Source organism: Sciurus carolinensis, chromosome X, assembly GCF_902686445.1.
Source record: "Sciurus carolinensis chromosome X, mSciCar1.2, whole genome shotgun sequence".
Lineage (NCBI taxonomy): Eukaryota > Metazoa > Chordata > Mammalia > Rodentia > Sciuridae > Sciurus > Sciurus carolinensis.
The window spans coordinates 34,043,059-34,066,565 of NC_062232.1; the positions used below are offsets into that span (position 1 = coordinate 34,043,059).

The 23,507-nt window shown below is 36.4% G+C and overlaps 1 protein-coding gene across 3 annotated transcripts in view; it reads left to right on the forward strand.

Annotated features, from left to right (window-relative positions):
* The window catches only part of Usp9x (ubiquitin specific peptidase 9 X-linked), a 114,641-nt gene that overhangs the window by 13,518 nt on the left and 77,616 nt on the right, over positions 1–23,507 (forward strand). For all 3 annotated transcript variants that reach the window (XM_047537010.1, XM_047537012.1, XM_047537011.1), the window contains exons 2-5: positions 16,206–16,459; positions 19,704–19,849; positions 21,470–21,549; positions 22,576–22,688. In XM_047537010.1, coding sequence (XP_047392966.1) covers positions 16,364–16,459; positions 19,704–19,849; positions 21,470–21,549; positions 22,576–22,688 — 435 coding nt within the window. In that variant the 5' untranslated portion in view covers positions 16,206–16,363. The remainder of the gene's footprint in view (positions 1–16,205; positions 16,460–19,703; positions 19,850–21,469; positions 21,550–22,575; positions 22,689–23,507) is intronic.

A 23,507-nucleotide genomic window follows, 5' to 3' on the forward strand; every position in this document is an offset into this window, starting at 1 on the left:
CGCTGGGATTACAGGCCAACACCACACTTTTGGGAGAACTGGTGCAATGGACTGGCAAGCCAGGAGAATCCAGTATTATTTGAGTGACTATCTACTGTAAATTCTTTAAACTGAAATTTATAACTTACATATAATAAAGTGTGCTTTCTTTTTGTGTGTGTGATACCTGAGCATTGAACCCAGGAGTGCTTTTCCACCTTTGAGCTACATCCCCAGCGTTTTTTTATTTTTGAGACAAGGCCTCGTTAAATTGCTGGCATTGGTCTTAAACTTGCCATCCTCTGGGTTCTTAATGGAATTGGTGTATTTTTTAACTCTGTTATAGAAATCAAGGCAAATGTCTATCAAGTGATGAATGTATAAAAATATACCATAAAATGGAATGTTATTTAGGAGTAAAAGAAGTATTGATACATACTGATACATACTACAACTTGGATTAACTTTGAAAACATGCTTAAGTGAAAAAAATTCACAAAAGACCTCATGATACCATTTATATGAAAATGTCAAAACAGGTAAATTGATTGAGACATAGAGTAGTTTAGTTTGGGGCTGAAAGGAGTGAGCGTGGAGGGAATGGGGAGTGACTGCTACAGATGGGTATGGGGTTTCCTCCTCCCACTAGGGATTGAACCCAGGGCCTGTGGTCTACCAGTGAGCTACGCCCTCAGCCCTGGCATGGGGTTTCTTTTGGGGGAGATAAAATATTCTGAAATTCATTGTGGTAATAATTGTACAACTGAATACATGAAAAGCCATTGAATCATACACTTCAAATGATTTGGTTATATGAATTAGATCTTTCGAGGTGATTAAACACATTGAAGGTAATTTATTGAAAAGGAATTTGAAATTCTTTGGTTTCTTTTTTCAGATCCTTTATACCTCTACATTTGCAACTTAAGCAAACTAGTCTAGGAAGATCCCAAGCAAAAAGATGCACATAAAATGCATGTAATTAATAATTTGCTTTGAAATGTTGACTATAATGAAATGAGGTTTTTGTTTCAGTTTATTTCATGACTGGCTTTATAACTTCTAAAAGTGTTAAGATAATTTTGACAAAGATGATAAATGCTATTAACAGAAATTGAGTTGTTTATCTTAACCTGTCATTTTAACAGAGTAGACTGATAAATGTTACAGAAGGTTTAACTACCTGGAATGTGACTTGTCTTAATATTTTACGTCAACATTGCTTACTTTTTTTTTTTTTTTTTTTTTTTTTTTTTTTTTTTTTTTTTTTTTTTTTTTTTTGCGGTGCTGGGGATAGAACCCTGGGCCTTGTGCTTCCAAGGCAAGCACTCTACCGACTAAGCTACCTCCCCAGCCCATGCTTACTTTTTTTAATTGACTGATTTGTTTAGGGACTGGAATTTATTGGAACCTCACACCCTTTGTAAGCATTTAATAAATAAAGGAATAAGTAAAAGTGTCTTTGTCTTGAAAAGAGACCTAGGGGTACATACACAATAAATCCCAGTATTTTGAAGGACTATAATATAGATGATGGTGAATATTAGCTTTTCATTCCAGGGGTACAACTATAATGTGTATCGGTGACAAAGGAGGTAGATTGTTGAGTTGGGGTCCCGGGTGGGGTGGACGACACACCTTTTCCTGCTGACAGTAGTGGGCCTCCAAGTGTTGTAACAAAATGTCCAAGGGGAGAATAGATGTAGCATTTCCTGAAATTGGAGCAGTTAATTTCCAAGTCTTAATATTCTTTGAGCCACCCCTTCCATTATCTGCAAGATTCTGGCCATTTAGGTATCTCTTTGGTCCCTTAACTTTTTATGCTGAAAAGTTGTTTGTTTGTTTTCAAGTCTTTTCATTTCTAGGATAATGTTGACCATAAGTACATGTATTTTGAACTGCTCGAATGAGTTTTGCCTCAAAATCAGGAACTGACACCATTTCAGTACTTAGACTAGCTTGTGTTTTTAATGTCTTGGTGCTCAGTTGTACCATTTGTTTTGTGGGAATACAGAAGCAGACTTAACACAAAAATTGTTGGCTCCAAGGGCAAATGATGTCACAGCACACCATGTATACAGAGTAGGATAGTAATTCAAGTAGAAGTAGGAGAGCTAAGTCTCCCATATGACATGATGGTGGTAGTATAGCCATATAAAACTCAGAGGAACCCATGCCTTAACAAATATGGTGCCATCTGTCACATTCTATTAATATTAATGATTTTGTATATATTTAGTTTATAAATTTGTTTTTGATTTTATAGTTATGTAAGAGCAGTAAACACAAGGAGTTTAATCCTAATTTCATTTCTGCATATATTAAGCAAGTAATTAAGCAAGTAATTAAATTAGCTTTAAAAATTCCGTTAAAGTAGGACCAGAATTAGTAAACTTGAGCCAGCTTGGTGGCGTTGATAGGAACCTGGTACTTGGAGTCCGATGATTGGAACTGGGACCACAATGCCACGTTTACTAGGTTATTTCTTTTCTTTCTCTTTCCTTTTTTTTTTTTTAAACGGTGCTGGGGATCTAACCCAGGGCCTTGTGCATGCAAGGCAAGCACTCTACCGACTGAGCTATCTCCCCAGCCCTACTAGGTTATTTCTGTGTTTATGTGGGAAAGATATATTCCCACCTAAAAGGGTGGTTCATTTGTTTATCCTTTCACTCAACATAATATATTAAGTTGTATAGCACTGCATAATTTTGATGTCAAATTGTTACTGGTTTCTTTAATCTCCCCACTGTCACATTTTCTTTGGAGTCAGCACAAACTCTGAATACTGTACTATGAATTGACTTATATAGGGTAAGATATCTTGACTTGAAATGTACCTTTAAAAAAGTAGGACTGAATAATTTTAAAGTATGGTAGGATTTTGTGTTAATGCAATAGAATAATAAAAACAGCTACATTACTAAAACTATTGGAGTTCCCTTGTATCAGGAGCAGAAAATCCTAGTAATTTATAGTTTGGAGAATAATTTTCCCCTGGGCTGGTATGGAGATCGTAAAGAGCCTCTGAAGGTTCAAAAATAAGAATTGTTGGGGCTGGGGAGATAGCTCGGTTGGTAGAGTGCTTGCCTTGTAAGCACAAGGCCCTGGGTTCGATCCCCAGCAACCAAAAAAAAAAAAAAGAATTGTCAAGAGTCGATAATAATCTAATTAGCATTTCAAGAGAAAAATAACCAGCACATGTTAAAACACCTACCATTTACTGGGTTCCTTCTGTGTACCTGGCACTTCACATACATTCTCTCATTAAAGCTTTCCAACAATTTGTGGAAGTGTTAGCCACCTTCAGAGAAAAAGATAATACGTGAAGATTAAACATCATCTGTTGAAGGCCTGTTATATTGCAGTATATGCATTGCTGAAAAATTCTTGCATTCGACAAAATTGTGCACCAAAAGGCATTAAGAGAAAAAATGGGATTAAGAGCAAACTGCTCAAAAGTGATGTTTCTTTGTAATTAGAGTACTAGCAAAACAATAAAAATTGTAATAAAATAAACAGGACAGTTTAAAAGGTCTTAAATGTGTGACAGACTATAATAAATATATATGACTTTTTAAAAAAAGGTTTGGTAACCTGATGGAAGTACTGGGATGTAAAGAAGGATTGAGGTTATCGAGTTAGGAGGCAAGTCTGAAAAGCATGAAGATCAGGTAGAACCACATAAATGGTTTTAAAAACAGCATGGGGGCAAAGCACAGAAGAAGAATGTGGGATGATAGGGATCTGGTCCAGACCTGCAACCCCTACCTCTGTGCTGTGTTCAGCATGTTACTTACAGGTACAAAACATTAATGTGTTGAGGGAAGCTCGCAGCTACCATTCCACTTTTTCTAAATTTAATGATTTTAAGTGTACCTCATATGAGTGGAGTCAATACAATATTTGTGTTCTTTGTGACTGACTTATTTTGCTTAACATAGTGTCCACAAGGTTCATCCATGTTGTAACATAACAAAACTTCCTTCTTTTTAAAAGATGAATAATACTCTAATACTCTGTTATTTGTATATACCACAATTTGTTTCCCCATTCACCTGTCCTTGGACATTTGCTTTGCTTCCACTTTTTGGCTACTGAGAGTAATGTTGCTATGAACATGGGTGTACAAATATCTGTTCAAGTTTTGGGGAGATACTTGGCAGAGGAATAATTGGCCAGATCATAGTCTTACGGTTAATTCTATTTTTTAATTTTTTTTTTTTTTGGGGGGAGGCTTAGCCGGACTGTTTTTCCATAACAACTGCACTGTTTCACATTCCTATCAGCAATACATGAGTGTTGTGATTTCTTCACATTCTTGGCAACATTTGTTATTGACTGTCCTTATTGTAGCCATCCTCCTGGGTGTGAAGTAGTATCTTATTGTGGTTTTTATTTGTGTTTCCTTGATGGCTGATGTTGAGCATCTTTCATATGCTTATTGGTCATTTGTGTATATTTGGAGAAATGCCTCTCTTCAGATCCTTTGCCCATTTTTCATTTGGGTTGTCTTTTTATTGTATGAATTCTTTAGCATATTCTCAACACAAGTCCTTTATAAGATACATGATTCATAGAATTTTTTTTCCATTTTATGAGTTCTCTTTTCATTGTCTTTATAGTGTCCTTGAACAACAAAAGCTTTTGATTTTTCTTTTTGGTGAACCCAGGGCCTCCCCATACTAAGCATATACTCTACTACTATTAAACCCCCAGTCCTAGAAGTTTTTAATTTTGATAAAATCTAACATCTGGTTTTATTGTTCCTCCTAATTTTGATATTTTACCTGTAAGATTCCATCAATTGTTGAGATTTTGACCTCACATCTAGGTCATTTTGAGTTAACTCGTGCTGTTAATGGGAACATTTTTATATATAATAATTCCAACAATTCATTATACAGGTTTTATACAATGCATTTTAAATCAGTTAAGAAGAAACACATACTGTTTTTTGTTGTTGTTTTTGCTGCACTAGGAATTGAAACTAGGGGCTTGTGCAGGTGCTCTACTACTGAGCTATATCCCTAGCTCCTGTGCTGTTTTTTTATAATTGCATAAATGGATTTACCAGCGCTCTGCACTTAGTGGTCGTACCTTCCAAACTCCTCATGCTGTCATGCTGGAAATTGATTTTTTTTTTTTTTTTTTTTTTTTTTTTTTGCGAGAGGCAGTGTTACTGGGTATAGAACCCAGGGACACTGTACCACCGAGCTACATCCTTTTTTATGTTTCATTGTGAGACAGGGTCTCGCTAAATTGCACAGGCTGGCCTGGAACTTGTTTATCCTCCTGCTTCAGGCTCTTGGGTTGGTGGGATTACAGGTGTGGGTCATGTTACCCTGCTGCAAATTGATTTTTTTTACTCCCATTTTTGAAAGAGGTTTGGTTGATGGTTTTTGTTTTTCTCTTTCAACACATTGAGTATGCTCCATGTTTTCTGATTTTAAAATCTTGTCTTATTGAGAATCCTTCCTCTGTGATGGTTCACTTGCTATTTCAAGATTCTCTGTGTATTTGACTTTTGGCAGTTGGTTTAGGATATTTCTCATTTTGCATCGGTACATTTAATAAATTTTTTTTTTTGGGGGGGGGGGCGGGGTGCTGGGGATCGAACCCAGGGCCTTGTGCTTACAAGGCAAGCACTCTACCGACTGAGCTATCTCCCCAGCCCAATAAATGTTTTTCATTGAATTTGGGACAGTTTTTGACCATAATTTCTTAACGTCATTTCCTTTTTTCTTTTTGGGACTCTATACATATTAGTATGCTTAATTGTGTCACACATTTCTCTCTCTTTTTTTTTTTTTTTGGCGGTACTGGGGATCGAACTCAGGACCTTGTGCTTGCGAGGCAAGCACGCTACCAGCTGAGCTATCTCCCCAGCCCACACATTTCTCTATAATGCTTTGCTCATTTTTATTTTTTCCTCCTTCAGATTGCTGTATCTAACAATGTACACATTTGCTGATTGTTTCCTCTGATGATTCAGCTGCTGTTGAACCACTCCAGGGAGTTTTTCATTTCAGTTATTGTACCTGACTCTTTTTGTGTTAATTTCTATGTCTTTTATCTCTGTTGATAGTCTGTTTAGAAATTGTCATTGTATTTTCCTTTAAGCTGGTGTCCTTTAGTTTTTTGAACATAACTCATAATAGCTGTTCTGAAGTTTTTGCTAACAGTCTGACATCTGGACCCTCTCAAAGCTGGTTTCTTTTGCCTACTTTTTTTTCCCTGTGTGAGGGCCACATTTTGTTAGCATGTCTTTTAATTTTTGGTTTAATACTGGACCACTTATATAATGTAACTTTGGATACTGAATCCTCATTCGCCCCAACCACCAGGGTCTTTGTTTTTATTTGCTTGTTTATTCATTGACTGAACAATCTTATGTCTTAAGCCCCCACCATTATGCAGGCTGTGGTGTTCTTCCAAGGGCATATCCTTAGCCCTGCATGCAGTTCTCCTAGGGTATGAGTGATTTTAGTTTAGCAAGACTTTTCTTGGTGAGCTCCTGTGTTGGGGCAGGGAGGGTCTCCCCTTCACAAGGAATGTTAGCCTTTTCTAATTGCTGCCTGGTTGCTGTATTGTTTTACGTGATGCGTTGGGATATAAATTGCCCCATAGTCTGATCTGATAAAATTCTCTTGTTTTTCAGGGATAAATTACCACACCATTGTTGGAGGTTTATTCTGACCCCAGGAAAGTTATACTTAGCTCTCTGTTTCTCTGTTTCTCTCTGTTAAACTGAATCACCAACCTCTTAATCCAAGTAAAGTCATTTTACTTTGAGAACTTTAGAGTTTTCTGTTCTTGGGGTAGCCATTTCCCCTGGCAAAAACTTTATGCCAACGCTTCAGAACTGGTGCAGGACAGTGGCTCGCTTCTCTGAGTTACTGCCCTGCTTCTTGAGCAGGGTGCTGAGTGGAAGCAACAGCCTATGGTCATCTCAGCTTATCTCCTGTCTTAGAACCGTGGCTCTATGGGTGAGGTGGGGTGATGGCCATCAGGACTCCGCTGTTCTTGGCTTGCTGCACCCAGGGTTGACCCTCTTCCCCAAAAAGTGCTACCTGGATAGAAAAAATAAGAACCCAAGGCTTCTCTGCCACTCCTGGGTTGCACTAGAGCCTCTGCAACTCACAGTTGGGGGAGGATGAGAAATGCTGGTTGCTTTCCTCTACAGGGGAGATACCACCAACTGGGAGGGAGGAGCCCAGAATTCTTTTTCAGCACTCATCTGAAGTGGAGCTTCTGTCCTGCTGTGCAGGCTTGCATGCCAGTCTGTGTTCTTACTGTAGTACATGGTAGGTTTTCTTGATTAAAAGTTTCTTCCCTTGCTATATGTCCTTAGGACAATTTTCAGAGACTTTAAATGTTTTAATTTAAATTTTTTCTTTTTTCTTTTTTAAACCTGTGGTTTCACTGAGGAAATTGCCCACAGAGCTTCTGGTGCAGCCATTCCAAAAGTCATTTTTAATTTAAATTTACTCAAATTGACTACAACCACTTAAAATTCCTGTTTGAGAATGCCTTGGAAAAATTGCCAAAGTTTTGAAGCTTTTTAAGTATATTAAAGCTTCTACTACCCTAATGTGTGCATGTGACTTGATAGACTTCAGGATGAACAAGTTTTGAATAGCAGTATTTGGCCAATAATCAAGCATTTCTTTTCTTTTCTTTTTTTTTTTTTTTTTTTTTTGCGGTGCTGGGTTTGAACCCACGGTCTTGTGCTTGCGAGGCAAGCACTCTACCAACTGAGCTATCTCCCCAGCCCCAAGCATTTCTAAATGAATAAATTTCTGCTGCCATAAAGAATTTTGAGCTCAGGATGCAGTTCTGTTGTAATGACTTCTAGGAAATTATCCCTAGGAAATAGCCACAGATATATACAGTGATTAAGTGGCAAAAATTAGAGATGACTTTTCAAAAAACTTAGGTGTTGAAAACAATATGAACATTTAGTTCAAGAAACATTAAAATTTAACAAAGATTAATTAGACATCTTTATATGCATTTTTTGGATTATTGATTGGAGGATGTGAAGCTGTCTAGAACTAACATGGGGGGTGGGGCCCTGCTTAATATAGTTGCCTTGACTTGCTTTGTATCTAATTTATCATCCTAATGTGGGATAAGAATGGTAACTTTTGGGGCCAGGGAGATAGCTCAGTCAGTAGAGTGCTTGCCTTGCAAGCACAAGGCCCTGGGTTCAATATCTGGCACCCCAAAAGAAAAAAAAAAAAAAAAGTATTATACTGATGTTAATAGCAGTGCTGGTTGAGCTAGGAAAAGAAACTCCTTTACCTTAGAGGGTCTGTGGACGCAGCTATTTAAGAACGCTGCATTTCAAATGATATGAATTCTCATCTGTTCATTGAAACTTAATTTTTGATTTTTTGATTATGCCATCTCTTAAGAATATGGCTAATTATGTTTTAAAAGAATACTTAACATACTAAAATCACATTAAGTGAAAAATTCAATTTTGTAAAGTATTTCTGTGTCAAAATTATTTGATACAGCTTATCTCCAGGGTGGGGATGTGGTGAGATTAATGGTAATTTGTTCCCCCTTGTTTCCAACATTATTAATGTACAGTATGGTGGTTCAGACTGGGACACTGGAGCTTGTACTGCCTGGGTTTATCCTGGAAACACCATTTTTGACAGCTTCTTTTCTGCTCCAGTTTTATTTAACTTCTCTCTCCCTTTCCTTTCCTTTTGGATTGCACTTGGGAATGTTCTCACTGAGCTACATTGTCAGCCTTTTTAATTTTGAGACAGGATCTTGTTAAGTTGCTCAGGCTGGCCTTGAACTTACGTTACTCCTGCTTCAGCCTCTTCAGTCACTGGGATATACTGGTGTGCACCACCATGCCCAACTTGGCCCAGTTTTTTTTTTTTTTTTTTAACTCATGAAATGGAGCTAATAATACTGTTCTGAGGATTAAATAACTCACTTGGAATAGTGACTGACTTATAGTAAACATTCATATTTTAACTATTAATCAGGAAAATTTTATTTAAAATTTGAGGCATGTTAACCTGGCAGCAATAGTATTAAAATAGAGGAATGGGAGAAAAGTGGGAAGAATAAATTGAAGGCCAATCATGAATTCATTATTTTTATTTTGTGTTGTGCTTCATAGAGTGTTTGGGTTTGGGCAATTTCTCCGTCAAGCCTGCAGTACCCTGTATCTTTTCTTGTATGGAAGAAGAACTATTATATAGGAAACTTTTTCTTTCAGGAATAATACATAACTGCCTTTAAAAACTTATCGAATCTGTCATAGTAGTAAAAAACTTCAATTTAAAATTCAAAAGGTCTAAGTATTCGGCTTAAAAATATTTTCATACCATAAAATGCTTATTTACCAATTAGAACAAATAAAAAAACTAAATGGTTACTTTGAAAGTTTAGTTGCTTAAAAGATGGGCTTTACTGGATTATAGCAAAGATGAAACAATGTATTGTACGTTTTCAAGTTCACGGCCAGCATTGACAGACAACTTAGCAAGAAGCTGTTTCAGAATGAAAAGGGCTGGAGAATGTAACTCAGCACTGCACCACCCTTCCAAAAAAAAAAAAAAAAGAAAAAGAAAAAGATGTTGGGGTGCTAAGTTTGAATATGAAATAAATGCTGTGGATCCCAAACGCAATCTGATATTACCGGTTTGGTTGTATTTTGCATTGCAGAAAATCCAAGATGCTTATTCATTTTTTTTAATAAAATAAAACTTCATGCAATAAAATTTCACATTGTGATTTGTTGAATTTGAGCATACTTATAGTATGAATCCATGTTACTGGATCAGATTTTAAATGATTTGAATAATTGGTGATCTACTCAGTCTTGTGTAAGATACTGATACTTTTACTTGAAAGACAGCTTGTTCTGGCCTTGCTTAGGTATGCCTAAATTAGCTTAGTGACATAGGAAACAAACTCCACTTGAACCCTGAGACTGATATTTGAAATCACGTAAAGCAAGTGATTCATGACTGTTTTCCCCTTAAGAAAGCTAGCAGTTAATTGTAGCATATCTATGGCAAAACTTTTTTTCCCAATCAAAAATTTCCAGATTGTATCTCAAAACATTATTTTCAAATTTGTTCCTCAAATTACTCAAAAACTCTACAAAGTACCTTTTAGAAGGGAAAAGAAAATTACATTTTGAAAGTTTTATTATGTGCTTGGTATTTGTGAGACACCATTTATTATAACAATTCTTGAGTCATTTTTGTGGGCAACTATCAATTTTAAAGAGATAGAAAAAATGAGAGAGGGTGTTACTGACATTTAAGATAGGCAGATTAGGGCAGGGGAGATAGCTCAGTTGGTAGAGTGCTCACTTCGCAAGCACAAAGCCCTGGGTTCAATCCCCAGCACCGGAAAAAAAAAAAAAAAAAAGGGCAGATTATAAGCTGCATAGGTAGTTTTGAACAAGAGTTACGATAAATGTAGAGATTATTTTTCATCGTTCCATACCTGCTTCTTGTTCCTTAGCTTGCAACCTAGCATGCTGAGGGAAAGGTATCAAATTCTTGCCAGGTGGTAGAGAGATGACTATTAAGAATAGTGGAATATAGCGGGGTATGGTGGCGTACCTGCCCAGCAATGTGGAACTCTAGAAATGAGAACTTGACAGAGGTAGAAGAAATGAAGAGAGCAAGAGCTAGGAAGGTGAGATTGTATATGAGTAGAGATGGCAAGCAGCTTGAGGTGATGGCTGATTGAATGAATGTCCTACAAGAAGCAGACAATGATTCAGTTGGTCTGAGAGTAGGTGGTGTGTTGGAGGGAGGGTTTTCACACTGCTGCTTTCCCCGTTTACCTTAAAGTTACTTTGTTTAGAGGTATTGTTCCTTAATTATCTACATGATACTTCTGTTTAGAATAGTTTTGCTCCTCACTTCTGCCAGATGTTTTTGACTTGTTTAAAGATGGAGGGTTTTGGGAATACATACAGAATAATTGTGCATAAAGAAAACTGTTTAATGGGCTGGGGAGATAGCTCAGCTGGTAGAGTGTTTGCCTTGCAAGCACAAGGCCCTGAGTTTGATCCCCAGTACCGCAAAAAAAAAAAAAAAAGGAAAAAACCGTTTAAAGCCAGTATAATTCTGCCTTCTTTCTTCTCCTGTATACTAGCATATTAACTGCAAAATAATTTACAGATAGTTGCAATTAGTTAAAAAGGGTTTTTGTTTTTTTTGCAGTATTGGAGATTGAACACAAAGCCTTATATATGGTAGATAAGCACTTTACCCCACTGAGCTAAATCCCAAGCCCTAAAGTTTTAACTATTAAATAGGTCTAATGAGTACCTGGTGAATTTATTGCCAATCCATATAACCATTTACCATCTAGTTCCAAATTTTTTTCCATCTTCCCAAACTGAAACTGTATCCCCTTAACTCATCCCCCCAGCCTCTGACAACCTCTGTTCTGCTTTTTGTCCACATGATTTTGACCGCTCTTTATTCTGGTGTAAATGAAGTCATACATTATTTGTCCTTTTTTGACTGGCTTTTCTCACTTAGTGTCTCCAAGGTTAATCCATGTTGTAGAATGTGTCAGAATTTCTTCTTTTTTAACACAGAATGTTCCATTGTGTGTACTTACAATGTTTTGTTTATTCATTCATCTGTTGGACACCTGGATTACTTCTTGACTCTAAGCAACTTGGGGAGACGCTGTTTCAAAAAATACAAAAGGGCTGGGGGGGCTGAGGATATAGCTCAGTTGGTAGAGTGCTTGCCTTGCAAGCACAAGGCCCTGGGTTCAATCCCCAGCACCGCAAAAACAAACAAACAAACAAAAAAACAAAAGGGCTGGGGATGTGACTTAGTGGTTAAGTTCCCCTGGGTTCAAGCCCCAGTACCAATAAAATAAAAAATGGTTGGTTTTAGTGAACTACATGATAGAATTAGTGCTAGGCATTCCTACTTTCTACTTGTGCTTGGGTTAAGTCACATTTGTAGAGCCTCAGTTTTCTAAATTTATGGAAGAGTGCTGCAAGTCCTGTATAAAAGATTTACCTAAAGAATACCACTTTAATTCTGGTGTGCTTTACAACCCTCCACCTTCATTTGCCCTGTACTTGGGAATATGCCATGCTGCCCCCCCACCCCCCAATTCCCCAATTGTGACATACTTATCCTTTCAGAAGGAGTTGGTAGGGGGTGGAGGCTCCCGAATGATGCCAATGAATTTGTGTTCTTTTACCCTTTTGTGAATAGTTAGCTCAAGACCCCTAGGTTTTGCCTGGATACCAGACGTATAGAATCAGCTGTCTAGTAGATGAATGTTTTCACCTGTTTCAGTGTTCAAAACTGTATGTATATCATCACCAACATCACTGCTACCTGCCAGCCTTCCCCTGCGAAATGAAGAGGAAAAGAATCCAGAATCCTTTAAGCCAAGGAAGCTTAAGAGTTTCAAGAAGGGAGGGGTAGGTTAGTGGCAGCCAGTTTTTGTCTTGTATTGAGAGGAAAGCAAGCAGGATGAATATTGAGTAGTAGTTATTTGATTTGTCAGCATTGATCTGTGGACCAACCTTCTCCCCATCCTACTCCCAGTGCACATACATACAAAGCTCTTTATGTACTTTAAAAAAATTACATTCTTCAAACCCATCCTTAGACCTCAGTTAAGACCCTCTTAAAGAAATTTTGGTAGCTTGCATAGTCATGAGATAATGGAAGAAGTGAAAAGGGAGGCAGAGACTTTTTTTTTTTTTTAAGACTTTGAGAAAGAGGCAGAAATTACCAATTTTCAGTAGGGGAGATTCAGGTACAGCATCATCTGTTGGAGAAGTGTATGCAGTAGGATAATGAACACAGCTGGGACACAAAACAGATATTGGGGCAAATTTGAAGTAAAGAAAGGAGTATGAAATTAACTCTGTTCCTCCTGATGGTCAGAATCACAACCTCTGGGACAGGATTCCCCTTGTTTCTCTTTGCTAGCAAAATAGCAAAACTTTTTTCCTTTTTCTTAAAGGAAAAAAAAGCGGGGGAAGGGTATGAGTTAGCTGACATTTTGAATGCCAAGGGCAAAAATTAGTCAAATAATTTGTCAGCAAATCCAGATCCAGGTTTTTAAAATTATGTTTCATATGACACTGTTTGTATTTTAGGGTGCTTAAGGTGAAAGACTGATGAATCATTTGTTTTTATTTTTTTTTTCACTTTATGTATCGAAGAGTGTCTAGCTTCACCAGTACTTGATACATCAATCTTTTTCCAATTCAACCAGTGAAACAAAAGCAAAATCCTTGGTTTTGGTAGTTTTCATCTTCACAATTGCTAATGAGGTTGAGAGGCAGGACAGTGGAATAGTTAAGAGCTGTGGACCTCCTGGGTTAGAAACCCATCTTGCCACTTAGTAATGCTGTAGGTAGCTTATTTTCACTCTTTTCTCATCTGCAGAGGAATGAGAATAGTTCCTCCTGTATAAAGTGCTTCAGACAATGCCTAACAACTGAAAAGCTTTATTTTAAAGTTGTGTATTTCATGTTTATTGGTTGCTTGTGTTTCTCTTTTCTGAGATTTTTCATATCCTTTGCCCCCTCCCCCCCCTTTTTTTAAACTGCCTTTTCTTTTTTGGTGGGGGGTTGGTACTGGGGATTCCGAGCCACATCCCCAGCCCTGTTTCGTATTTTATTTAGAGACAGGGTCTCACTGAGTTGCTTAGTGCCTTGCAGTTGCTGAGACTGGCTTTGAACTCACCATCCTCCTAATTCAACCTCCCAATGAACTGCCTTTTCTTTTTTCAACATAAAATGGTTTATTTTTTTATTTTTAATTTTTTTTTACTGTGCTGGGATCAGATCCAGGGCATTCAGTGTCTGAGGCAAACATTCTACCTGATTCCATCCAACCCTTAACTTCTGGTTTTTACAGAAACCAGTCTGTCAATTTTCACCCTGATGTCTCTGAATTTTGCTTAGAGGAAGGTGTATCTTAAAATTGAAATTTTGTGTGACTTTTTCAAATAAGTTTTAAACATGTTGTCTAATATTTTAGTTCTCTTTGTCTACATTTTCCATTAACCTACCTATAATTCGTTGCTTTCATATGGTATGAGGTACACTTGTTGTGAAAATGAGAGAAACCTTGAAGTGGAAGAAGTCATATAGAGTCAGGTCTGAATTAGAGTTGGCTCTGCATAATATGGACAAATCCCTGCAGATCTTATTTTTGATTCTGCAAAATGGGGATGATAATGCCCACTTTCTATACTGCATGGACTGGGTGTGAGAATCAGTGAGGCATGGCAGAGCACCTGGAAACCTTGTACTTCACATGTGACATTCTGATCCACCTAAGTACTTTGTGATAAATACTTGAGTATTAATATTACTAAAACAGATGAGCACTAGGTACATTTTATGTACATGTTAATTTGGTCTTGAGTTATCTTGGGCAAGGTTGCGATTAGAAAACATAGAAATGAAACTTTGCAATGTTGGTAGGCAATTTCTCTCAATCTCTGTATTAGTCAGCTTTTTCGTCATTGCAGCCAAAATACCCAACAAGAACAACTTAGAGGAAGAAAAGTTTATTTTGGCTCACAGTTTTAGAGATTCAGTTCATGGACCAGTGACCTGTTGCTTTGAGCATGAGGTGAGGCAACATGGTGGCCAAAGGGAGCCTCATAGGAGCTCTGCTCCACTCATTCCTGGTGGCCAGGAAGCAGAGAGGGGGAAGGGTCACAGGGAAGATGCACCTTTCCAGGGCATGCCCCCAGTGACCCACCTTGTCCAGCCACACCCACCTGCCCACAATTACCACCCAGGCAGCCCATTCAGACTAGTTATCTTGTAATTTGATGATTTTTACCTCTGAAAATTCCTGTGTTTACACAGGAGTTTTGGGGAGACACCTCATTTAAACTTGAGGTGAGTTAGAAACTTGACTGTGGGCTAAGTGATTGTATTTCAATTTCAGGCATACATGGATTGTTCTGGGCAAAATGGGAGGTACCTTCTAACCAAGTACTTGTAATTAATCAAGTAATCCATCTGGTGGCATAGTATATCAGTCACAGGAAAGAGTTTTGAAAAGCACTGATGTCTAAGCCTCACTCCCAAATAATGTAATTTATTCCATCTGGAGAGGAATCTGGGCATCAGTGTTATCAAATACCTCAGGTGATTTTACTATATAACTAAAGATGGAATTCACCTGTCTAATGAATATACAATTGAGGGTTTGATAGCATTCTCCTGTATACCTTTGTTAGGTTGCAAAGAATTTCTATTCTTAAAATAGTTGTGGCTTATAGCCCTGCAGGACTTCAAGACTGCCTATGGTCACAACCTTCCCAACATGGTAGAGCTAAAGTCACTTGACATTAACTTGTATTGAAATAATAGTATATAGTTTGCCCTCTCCTAAGAAAAAGTTCTCCAAAGAGTGGTTTTTGGTTTTGTGTGTGTGTGTGTGTGTTTGTTTGGGAGTGGGGTGGGCTTAACAGAAATTTGCTATCTTAAAATACTGGAGGTTGGAAGTTCAAGATCAAGGTGTTTGGCAGGTTTTATTTTTTGAGGTCTCTGCTTGGCTTGCAGATGGTCATTCTCTTTTTTGCTGTCTTCACACAGTCTTTCCTTTGTGTACATCCCTGGAGTTTTCTTCCCAAAGCATGAAAAGCTTATGTTAAAACTACTTCTAAAGGATGGAGGTGTAGCTCAGTAGTTGACCATTTGCATAGTATGAGAGAGGCCCTGGGTTCAGTTCCCAAGCACTGTAAAAGAAACTACAGAAATCATTTGTAAGCTTGTTAACATCCATGATCCCTTAGTATCAATGATAAATGTTAGATGTGCAGTCTTGCTCGAAATGTTCTTAAAAATCATTTTTTTGCTTTGTCTTAAGTAAATTTTTGCAGTATATTTAAGGCATTAGCAAATTGAGGACAGATAATTTATTATTCCATAATAATCAAGTGGCAACTAAGTAAGTGCCTTGCTCTACTGTGTTTGGAGTCAGATTTAGGAAAAAATTGAAATATTACATAATAAAGCTGTTATTCTTAGTATACTTTATGGTGTACCACTATCAGTTTTAAGTTGAATGTGGTAATGAAACTTGAGCTTTTTACTTTTCTCTTTCATTTATATAGCCACCTTTTCCTGACCTGATTCATTGGTGGTACTAAATTTGAATAGTTGTTTAATTTGTGTTTTTTAGAACTAAAACAGTTTTTTTCCCTTCTACTTGTAGGTTATGCAATGGTCTCTGCAAGATGGTTTATTCTTGAATTGGAGCTTTTTAAGACTGACAAATGCTGGCACTTCATCTTCTATAAGTGGACTATAATTTCTTTTCTCAAGACAACTACATAAGCAGACAAAATTGCAAAGATCTGCCCTGTGTCGAGTATGACAGCCACGACTCGTGGCTCTCCAGTCGGAGGGAATGACAACCAGGGCCAGGCTCCTGATGGACAGTCTCAGCCCCCCCTCCAACAGAATCAGGTAGGACATTGAAGATACTAGTAGTTAAAGCTGCATTGGTATGTCCACTATGGTATACTACTATGGTATGAAGCATTTTCTGAATAATTAGTGAAAAAAATCATACATTTTAATTTAAAAGAAAAGTGAACATAGGTCTTCAGTAATACGAAAACTCAAGTGCTATAGACTGTGCTGTTTAAGTATGTGGCCCATCTTTTTCTGGTGTCTAATAATATTGTCAGTCATCATTAAAATTTATTTAAGCCCTGTGTCACTTCTGGGAAAAGTATTGTATCATGAAGTGTAACCCATGGAACCATCATAAATCATAATATCACTTTGTATCCTGTAAATATATATAATTATCCATCATCAGTTTACAGCAAAATGTTTTCAAAAAGAGCATGGACTCGAGTCATATTGCTAGTATTCAGATTGCAGCTTTGCACCATACTGGCTTAAAGATTCAACTCTAAGTCTGTTTCTTCACCTGTCTAGTAGAGGTCTAGTACAAGTGAAGTAATGTTTGCAAAGGGCTTAACATAGATTTTGGTATCAAGGTTTTATGCTGACCTTAAAGCTCTGAGTAATATTCTTTTACTGTTTGGTTGGATGAATTTATTTAAGGTTTCTGTTAGGTTTTTCATTAATGTTTTGAAGGGTTTAACTGGTAGAACCATCTGAACCTGGGATTTTTGTGGAAAGATTTTGCTTGTAGTTCCAACTTTTTTTAAAAGAATTTTTTCCTTTTTAAATGTCTTTTGGTAAGTTGTGTTTTTCAAGGAATTTTTAATTTCAAATTCTAGATTGTCAGATTTATTGAGGTATGGTTGCAAGCACATGCTCTGCCACCGAGATTATTTTTTTTTGTCTTAGGGCCTATGGTAGTATTTTCTTATTCATTTTGTATTCTGTTAATTTGTGTTTTCTCCTGATCAGTTTTTCTAGGGGTTTATCAATTTCATTAAAACTCTCAGAAACCAACTTTTTATTTTTACTTTGATTTTCCACCCGCCTCTGCTTTTATCCTTAGCTCTTTGTGCTTTTTAAATTTCTTTTGAATTCAGTCTGCTGCACTTTTTCTCATTTCTTGAAATGGAAATTTAGGTAATTGATTTCAGCTTTTTTCCCCCTAATATATACAGTTTTTATATTGGGGAGTTTTAAACTGAATAAGATGTGCATTAAGATTTGTGATATGCAGTTCAAATAGCTCCTAGAGATAAATGAGCTGGGGTGTGTGTAGGGGAGCCAGACAAACTGCTTACAGTTGGTATGTGTTTTTGTAGAATCTGTGTGAATATGTTCTAAGGCAAAAATGTTTTCATTTGTCATTGGGGATAAGTTCTTACTGTCCAACTATGACAGATTAGATCTTCTATCACTAGTCTGATGGGAAAGAGCTGCTTTCTCTCCTTCCTCTGATATTTGAGAGAAATTAGCACGTCAGGCTTCCCTAACAAATGGGCTAACTCTAAAAATTCCTTTTCCTCTCCATTCCTACTTTGAGACATGAAATAATGAAGTAGATGGTTACAGGTCTTGGACAGAGTTAAGTCTTTCCTGTGTTATAAATCTGATGGCCAGTGAAGGTGCTGGAATGGAATTTGGGAACATATATGTCAGTGTCCTTAAATTGTTTATACTCTCAATTTAGTAATTATATCTCTAGTACCCAATCCTAAGCAAAAATTGAAGTTCAGCACAAAGGTTTGTTATGAAAAGATTAGTTACAGCTATTTGTTAACAGTAAAAATTACAAGATAGCAAATGTTCCTTATGTAGTAATGTTATCTGGCCTTTAATTTTCTATAGAATCTTAATTAAAAAATTGAATACTCAGATATTGAATTAAAGGGCACAGATATAAGCAGGTATAATCCCAATTTTATTAAAAGTTTATACATAGAGGTGGACATGCTTTATTTTGGCTCACAGGTTACAAAGAAATATAATTGGTATGCTTATCTTTTGGTGTGGTATTACAGATGTTTTCATTTTTACTTTTTTATATTTTCTGTAAGATATACTACATATATATGTGTAAAATATCTCACATACAACAGGGGAAAGATATTTGGTTTTTTTTGTTTGTTTGTTTTAAAAAGAACAAGCTTCTAAAGTTATATACTTCAGTTCGTTTTTGTTGGTCTTCTAACACTTGAATTCTGTGCCTGGAGAGTAGCTTTGTGGCACCTGATGTGTTCTCCAGAACATCTTAAGTAAAAGTTGACCCTTCATTTGCTAATTGGCCATATAAGTTCATGTATAAAGTTTTAAGTAGAACATATTAAAGATTTTAATGGTGGTATACCTGACTATCTACATATAAGCATTTATTTATGCAACTCTTGCTTATTATATAACTATTTGGTAGGTACTTTAATGATAGGGAAGGGGGCCCTCTTTTCTGAAAGGCCCATCAACCTACAGTGAGTAGAAAATTCAACAAATATGAATAAAACTCAATTTAGAATTTAGGTTAATTTCATTTTAAAAGAGAAATACCACCTACTTTCAAAATTTAAGAATAAGAGTCATGGGCTGGGGGTATAGCTCTTGTAACTCAGAGGTAAAAGCACTTGCCTTGGATGTAAGAGGCCCTGGGTTGAATTTCTAGCACCACAGGAAGGAGGGTGGGAGGAAAAATAAAACAGGGGTCATAAAAGTTCAGTTACTTATTGTGAAAATACTGTGCCTCCTGAGTAGCTGGGATTACAGGTATGCACCACTGGACCTGGCTAATTATTGTTTGAGTAATAGTTTGAAAATAGGGAAATCACAGAAGAACATTTACATTTTCCCCCTTTTATTTAGAAAAAAGTTGTAAGTCAGAAAGTTCTTAATTTGTAATAAGTATCATATTTGAACAATAATTTCTTTATCATGGTAGCGTTCATATAACGAAAATATAAACAGAGGCAGTATAAATTATGGTTAAAAGCACAAACTTTAAAGTAGAGTTAGATTCAAATCCTGACTACAGTTTGAGCTGTGTGACCTTACTGAGCTTGTTTTCTTGTCTATTAAATGACCTAGAATAAATACTTCTTGGGCTGTTGAGGATTAAGTAAAATTATTTTTAAAGCATAGTAGCATACAATAGCCTAGCCTCTAACATCATAAACTTTCAATGTTTTTTGTAAAAATAAATATTTATGAAAATTTTTATATTTATAATACTAATCTCTGTTGTTTGTATTAATGGATATTGTAGTACATTATAGAAACTTTAATCTGAAATATTTAATTTTTAATCAAGACTTCGTCGCCTGATTCTTCCAATGAAAATTCCCCGGCAACTCCCCCAGATGAACAAGGTCAAGGTGATGCCCCACCACAGATTGAAGATGAGGAACCTGCATTTCCACATACTGACTTGGCAAAGTTGGATGATATGATCAACAGGTGAGTTACTTTTGGTTTTTAATGTTTGTAACATTTAAGAAATTTCACCAGCCAAGTTTCTCAGCATTGTGTGTGGTACTGGATAAGAAAAGAGTGAAGAGGAATGTCACAGGTATGCCACCTTCATAGTCCTCACATCTTCTAAGTACTTGTAACCCATGGTTTTAATTGGATTTAATTAAGGGAATGAGAATGTCAAAGTTTTTAGACCTATGACAACCCTAGTTAGTATGTTTTTGAAGAGCCACCTGTGCGCTTTTAAAAAAATATATTTTTAGCTATAGATGGACACAATATCTTCATTTTTTTATGCGGTACTGAGAATTGGACCCAGTGCCTCACACATGGTAGGTAAGCACTCTACCACTGAGCCACAATCCCCTCCCTACCTGTGCACTTTCGTTTTCAGAGTTTATGAAGCATGTTGGTTTCTGGATGACTTTAATAACTTTGCGATGGCCCTGAGATAACCCAGGTCATGAGAAGACTGAGTTCCTTAGAGCCTGCCCTTTATGAACCCTCAAAAGTGAAGCTTTAAGCTTCTGTGGAGGGCATCAAAAGAATATAAAAAGGATAATTAAGGAACATTAAGGAACTCCATATGGGTTTGGTCTTTACTGGACTGTGGGTTCAATACATGAGTGCCAGAAAGGTATGATGCACCCTCCCCCTGCAAAAGGAATGTAATAAAAACACATAAATCCTGTAGGTACTTACTTTACTTTTTCCCCCCGTATTTTTACTTTTTGAAAATAAATCACTATTAAATGCGTGATGTCAGGGGACATAAAAATCCTTTGCATTAAAAAAAACCTGAACATATAATAAGTACTTATTGTTACACATGTAACCATATCATGTGGGTAAATTTTATCATTTCCTTTCATACATTCAACCAAAAATTACTATTAATGGTCCTTAAGGTTGAAAAAATACAGAGGATGTTTTAAAATATAGACAAAACAATGATAGGCAATATACATTTCTCTTGTGGATTATTTGGTAATGAAATGTCTTTTATTAAAGTGTGTGAGTATCTGGGGATTCTGAAGAAGGCTGGCTCTTCTGGAGAGCAGAGAGATAGCACCACTTGGGTATAGGCTACATCTCTACCCAAAGAAGAGGGCTTCTGTGGAAATACGGAGACTGTAGACCCACCACTCACTTGACCTTCAGAAGAACGTAATGAACTATGATGGATCGAGGCCTAAATCAGTTCTTTGCCTCCTAATTTTTTTGTTCTTAGAAACTTGAAGAATGTGTCTTCTATTCTGAATCTCAGAAGACTCCTTTGCCTATGAACTTTAACAATATTAGATTATTATAGTAGCTTCATATTATCTTCATGTAATCAGAGTAATGTGATTTCCTTCCCTCTCATCGCTGTGTCTTGTTTTTACAGTACCTTAACAAAATTCTGTTTGTAGAGACAACAGATGGTGCTTAGTCCAACAAAGCAGACTTTCTGCCCACCTTGCTGTTTTAATATTTTAATATTTTAATGTTATTTAGTTAATGTTGTTATTTTCATAGCAAAGTAATTTTAATTAGTAACTTATTTATAGTACCCTTTTTTAGTGCACAACCAATAAGTATCTTTTATTTCATAAAAATTCTTAGGCCTCGATGGGTGGTTCCAGTTCTGCCGAAAGGGGAATTAGAAGTGCTTTTAGAAGCTGCTATTGATCTTAGTAAGAAAGGTAAGTTTTAATATTATGCTTTTTATAATGGATACTACTAGATATACTTTTCACTTTATTCCTGAAGACCTTGTTTTCCTGTTAATAAAGACTTGCTGTGGCTTATGAGCAAGGCTCATAATCTTTAGATAACCTTCAAGAGTATTTCTCAATTGTCTAATAGACAAAATTTATGTATATTTATATTTCTAAGGAACAGATCTGTTACTTAGATTCATAAAGGGATTGTCATTCAAAGGTGAAGAAACGAAATAGTATACACAGAAGAACATTTTTACTGTTAAGTATTCTGTAGGTGATGACATGGACTTTAGGTATAGTTGTGTATGTGTTTGTCCTGAGCCATTTCCAGTCTCAGGATTTGCATTATGTAAATTGACAAAGTATTTACACTTGCCCTCTGACTGCTTTACTAAAATGCCAGTGAATGAAACAATGTGTTGGTCTTTGTACCTAGTATAATCTTCTGTGATCATTTAATTAAAGATTGCCATTTCATTAATAGTTTCTTTTAGAATAATCTTGCTTACATGTGTTTTTTATTTTAATAGAATAGGTGTGATTTTTTTTCCCCCTCTCTAATAAAAGAAGCAATTGAAAGATAAGGTTCAATGTTGAAAAATACATTAGAAGTTAGTAAAAAGGGATTTTGTTTTTATTCAGTTGTCTAGAAGTAAAGCTTAATGTTGGGATTTTTCATCTTTTTTTCAATTGCTTTAGTTTACTTTTAGGTGCAGTTTAATTCTCATAGTGGGGGACTGTTACTATACTAGACAGTTAATTTTTTAGCCATTGGAGATTAAAATAAAATACAGTAACACTTCATTTTCTGAAATAGGATAGCCATTATGTGTATTAGTCAGTTTTTCTGTTCCTGTAACAAATTCCAGAGATAGATTATAAAGAGAAAAGATTTATTTTGGCTCACAGTTATTTGATCCAATTGTTACCTTATATCACTGGATATTGTAAAACAACCAGAGAAACATTGTTTACATTATAATTCCCCCCCCCCCCCCCTTTTAGGCCTTGATGTTAAAAGTGAAGCCTGTCAACGATTTTTTCGAGATGGACTAACAATATCATTCACTAAAATCCTTACAGATGAAGCAGTGAGTGGATGGAAGTTTGAAATACATGTGAGTTGTTGTATTTGACTTAGATAATTTTGCCTAGTGATCCCTTTGGGAAGGAAGGAGAGGGGTGTGTGTGTGTGTGTTGTGTATTTGGTTATATATTGGCCTATTAATTGAAGAGTGTAAAAATGAAACTTTTAGAATTTTTTTTTAAAAAATTGTCTATTGAAGGCAGCATGGTCATTTAGAATGAACATGAGGTTTAGTGTTAGAAAACATGGGGTTCTCAAGTGTCTTGTGACCCTAAGCTACCACATTTCATTAAAAATACAATTTTGTCAGCCAGGTGCAGTAGTACACACTTTTGATTCCAGCAGCTCGGAAGGTTGAGGCAGGAGGATCACAAGTTGCTTAGGACCTTGCTGAGACCCTATGTCAAAGTAAAACAGTAAAAGGGTTTGGGGATGTAGCTCAGTGGTAAAGCATCCCTGGGTTTCATCCCCAGTACCACCAAGAAGAAAATGTGTTGGTACAATTATAAGATGCATCACTATTTTATGTACCATCAAGGAAGAAAAATACCCAAGAAGGGGAATGTAACACATGTCGAGGACATCAAAAAGGTCAGTGAAGAGGTAAATGAGATGAACTCAATACAGAAAGGGATGACAAAGAAGCATGTTTGTTTCAATCTTGCCACCTGGTGGAGGGAGGAAAAAAAGAACTCCTAAAGAATTAAACCATATGTCAGTATTTAAGTTTTGTAGCCTGAATTTAACAGAATTTATTTTTTGGCAGTGCTGGGGATTGAACTCGGGATCTAGGCAAGTGCTCTGCCATTGAACCACATCTTCAGCATCATCTGAATTCAAATTACAGTTG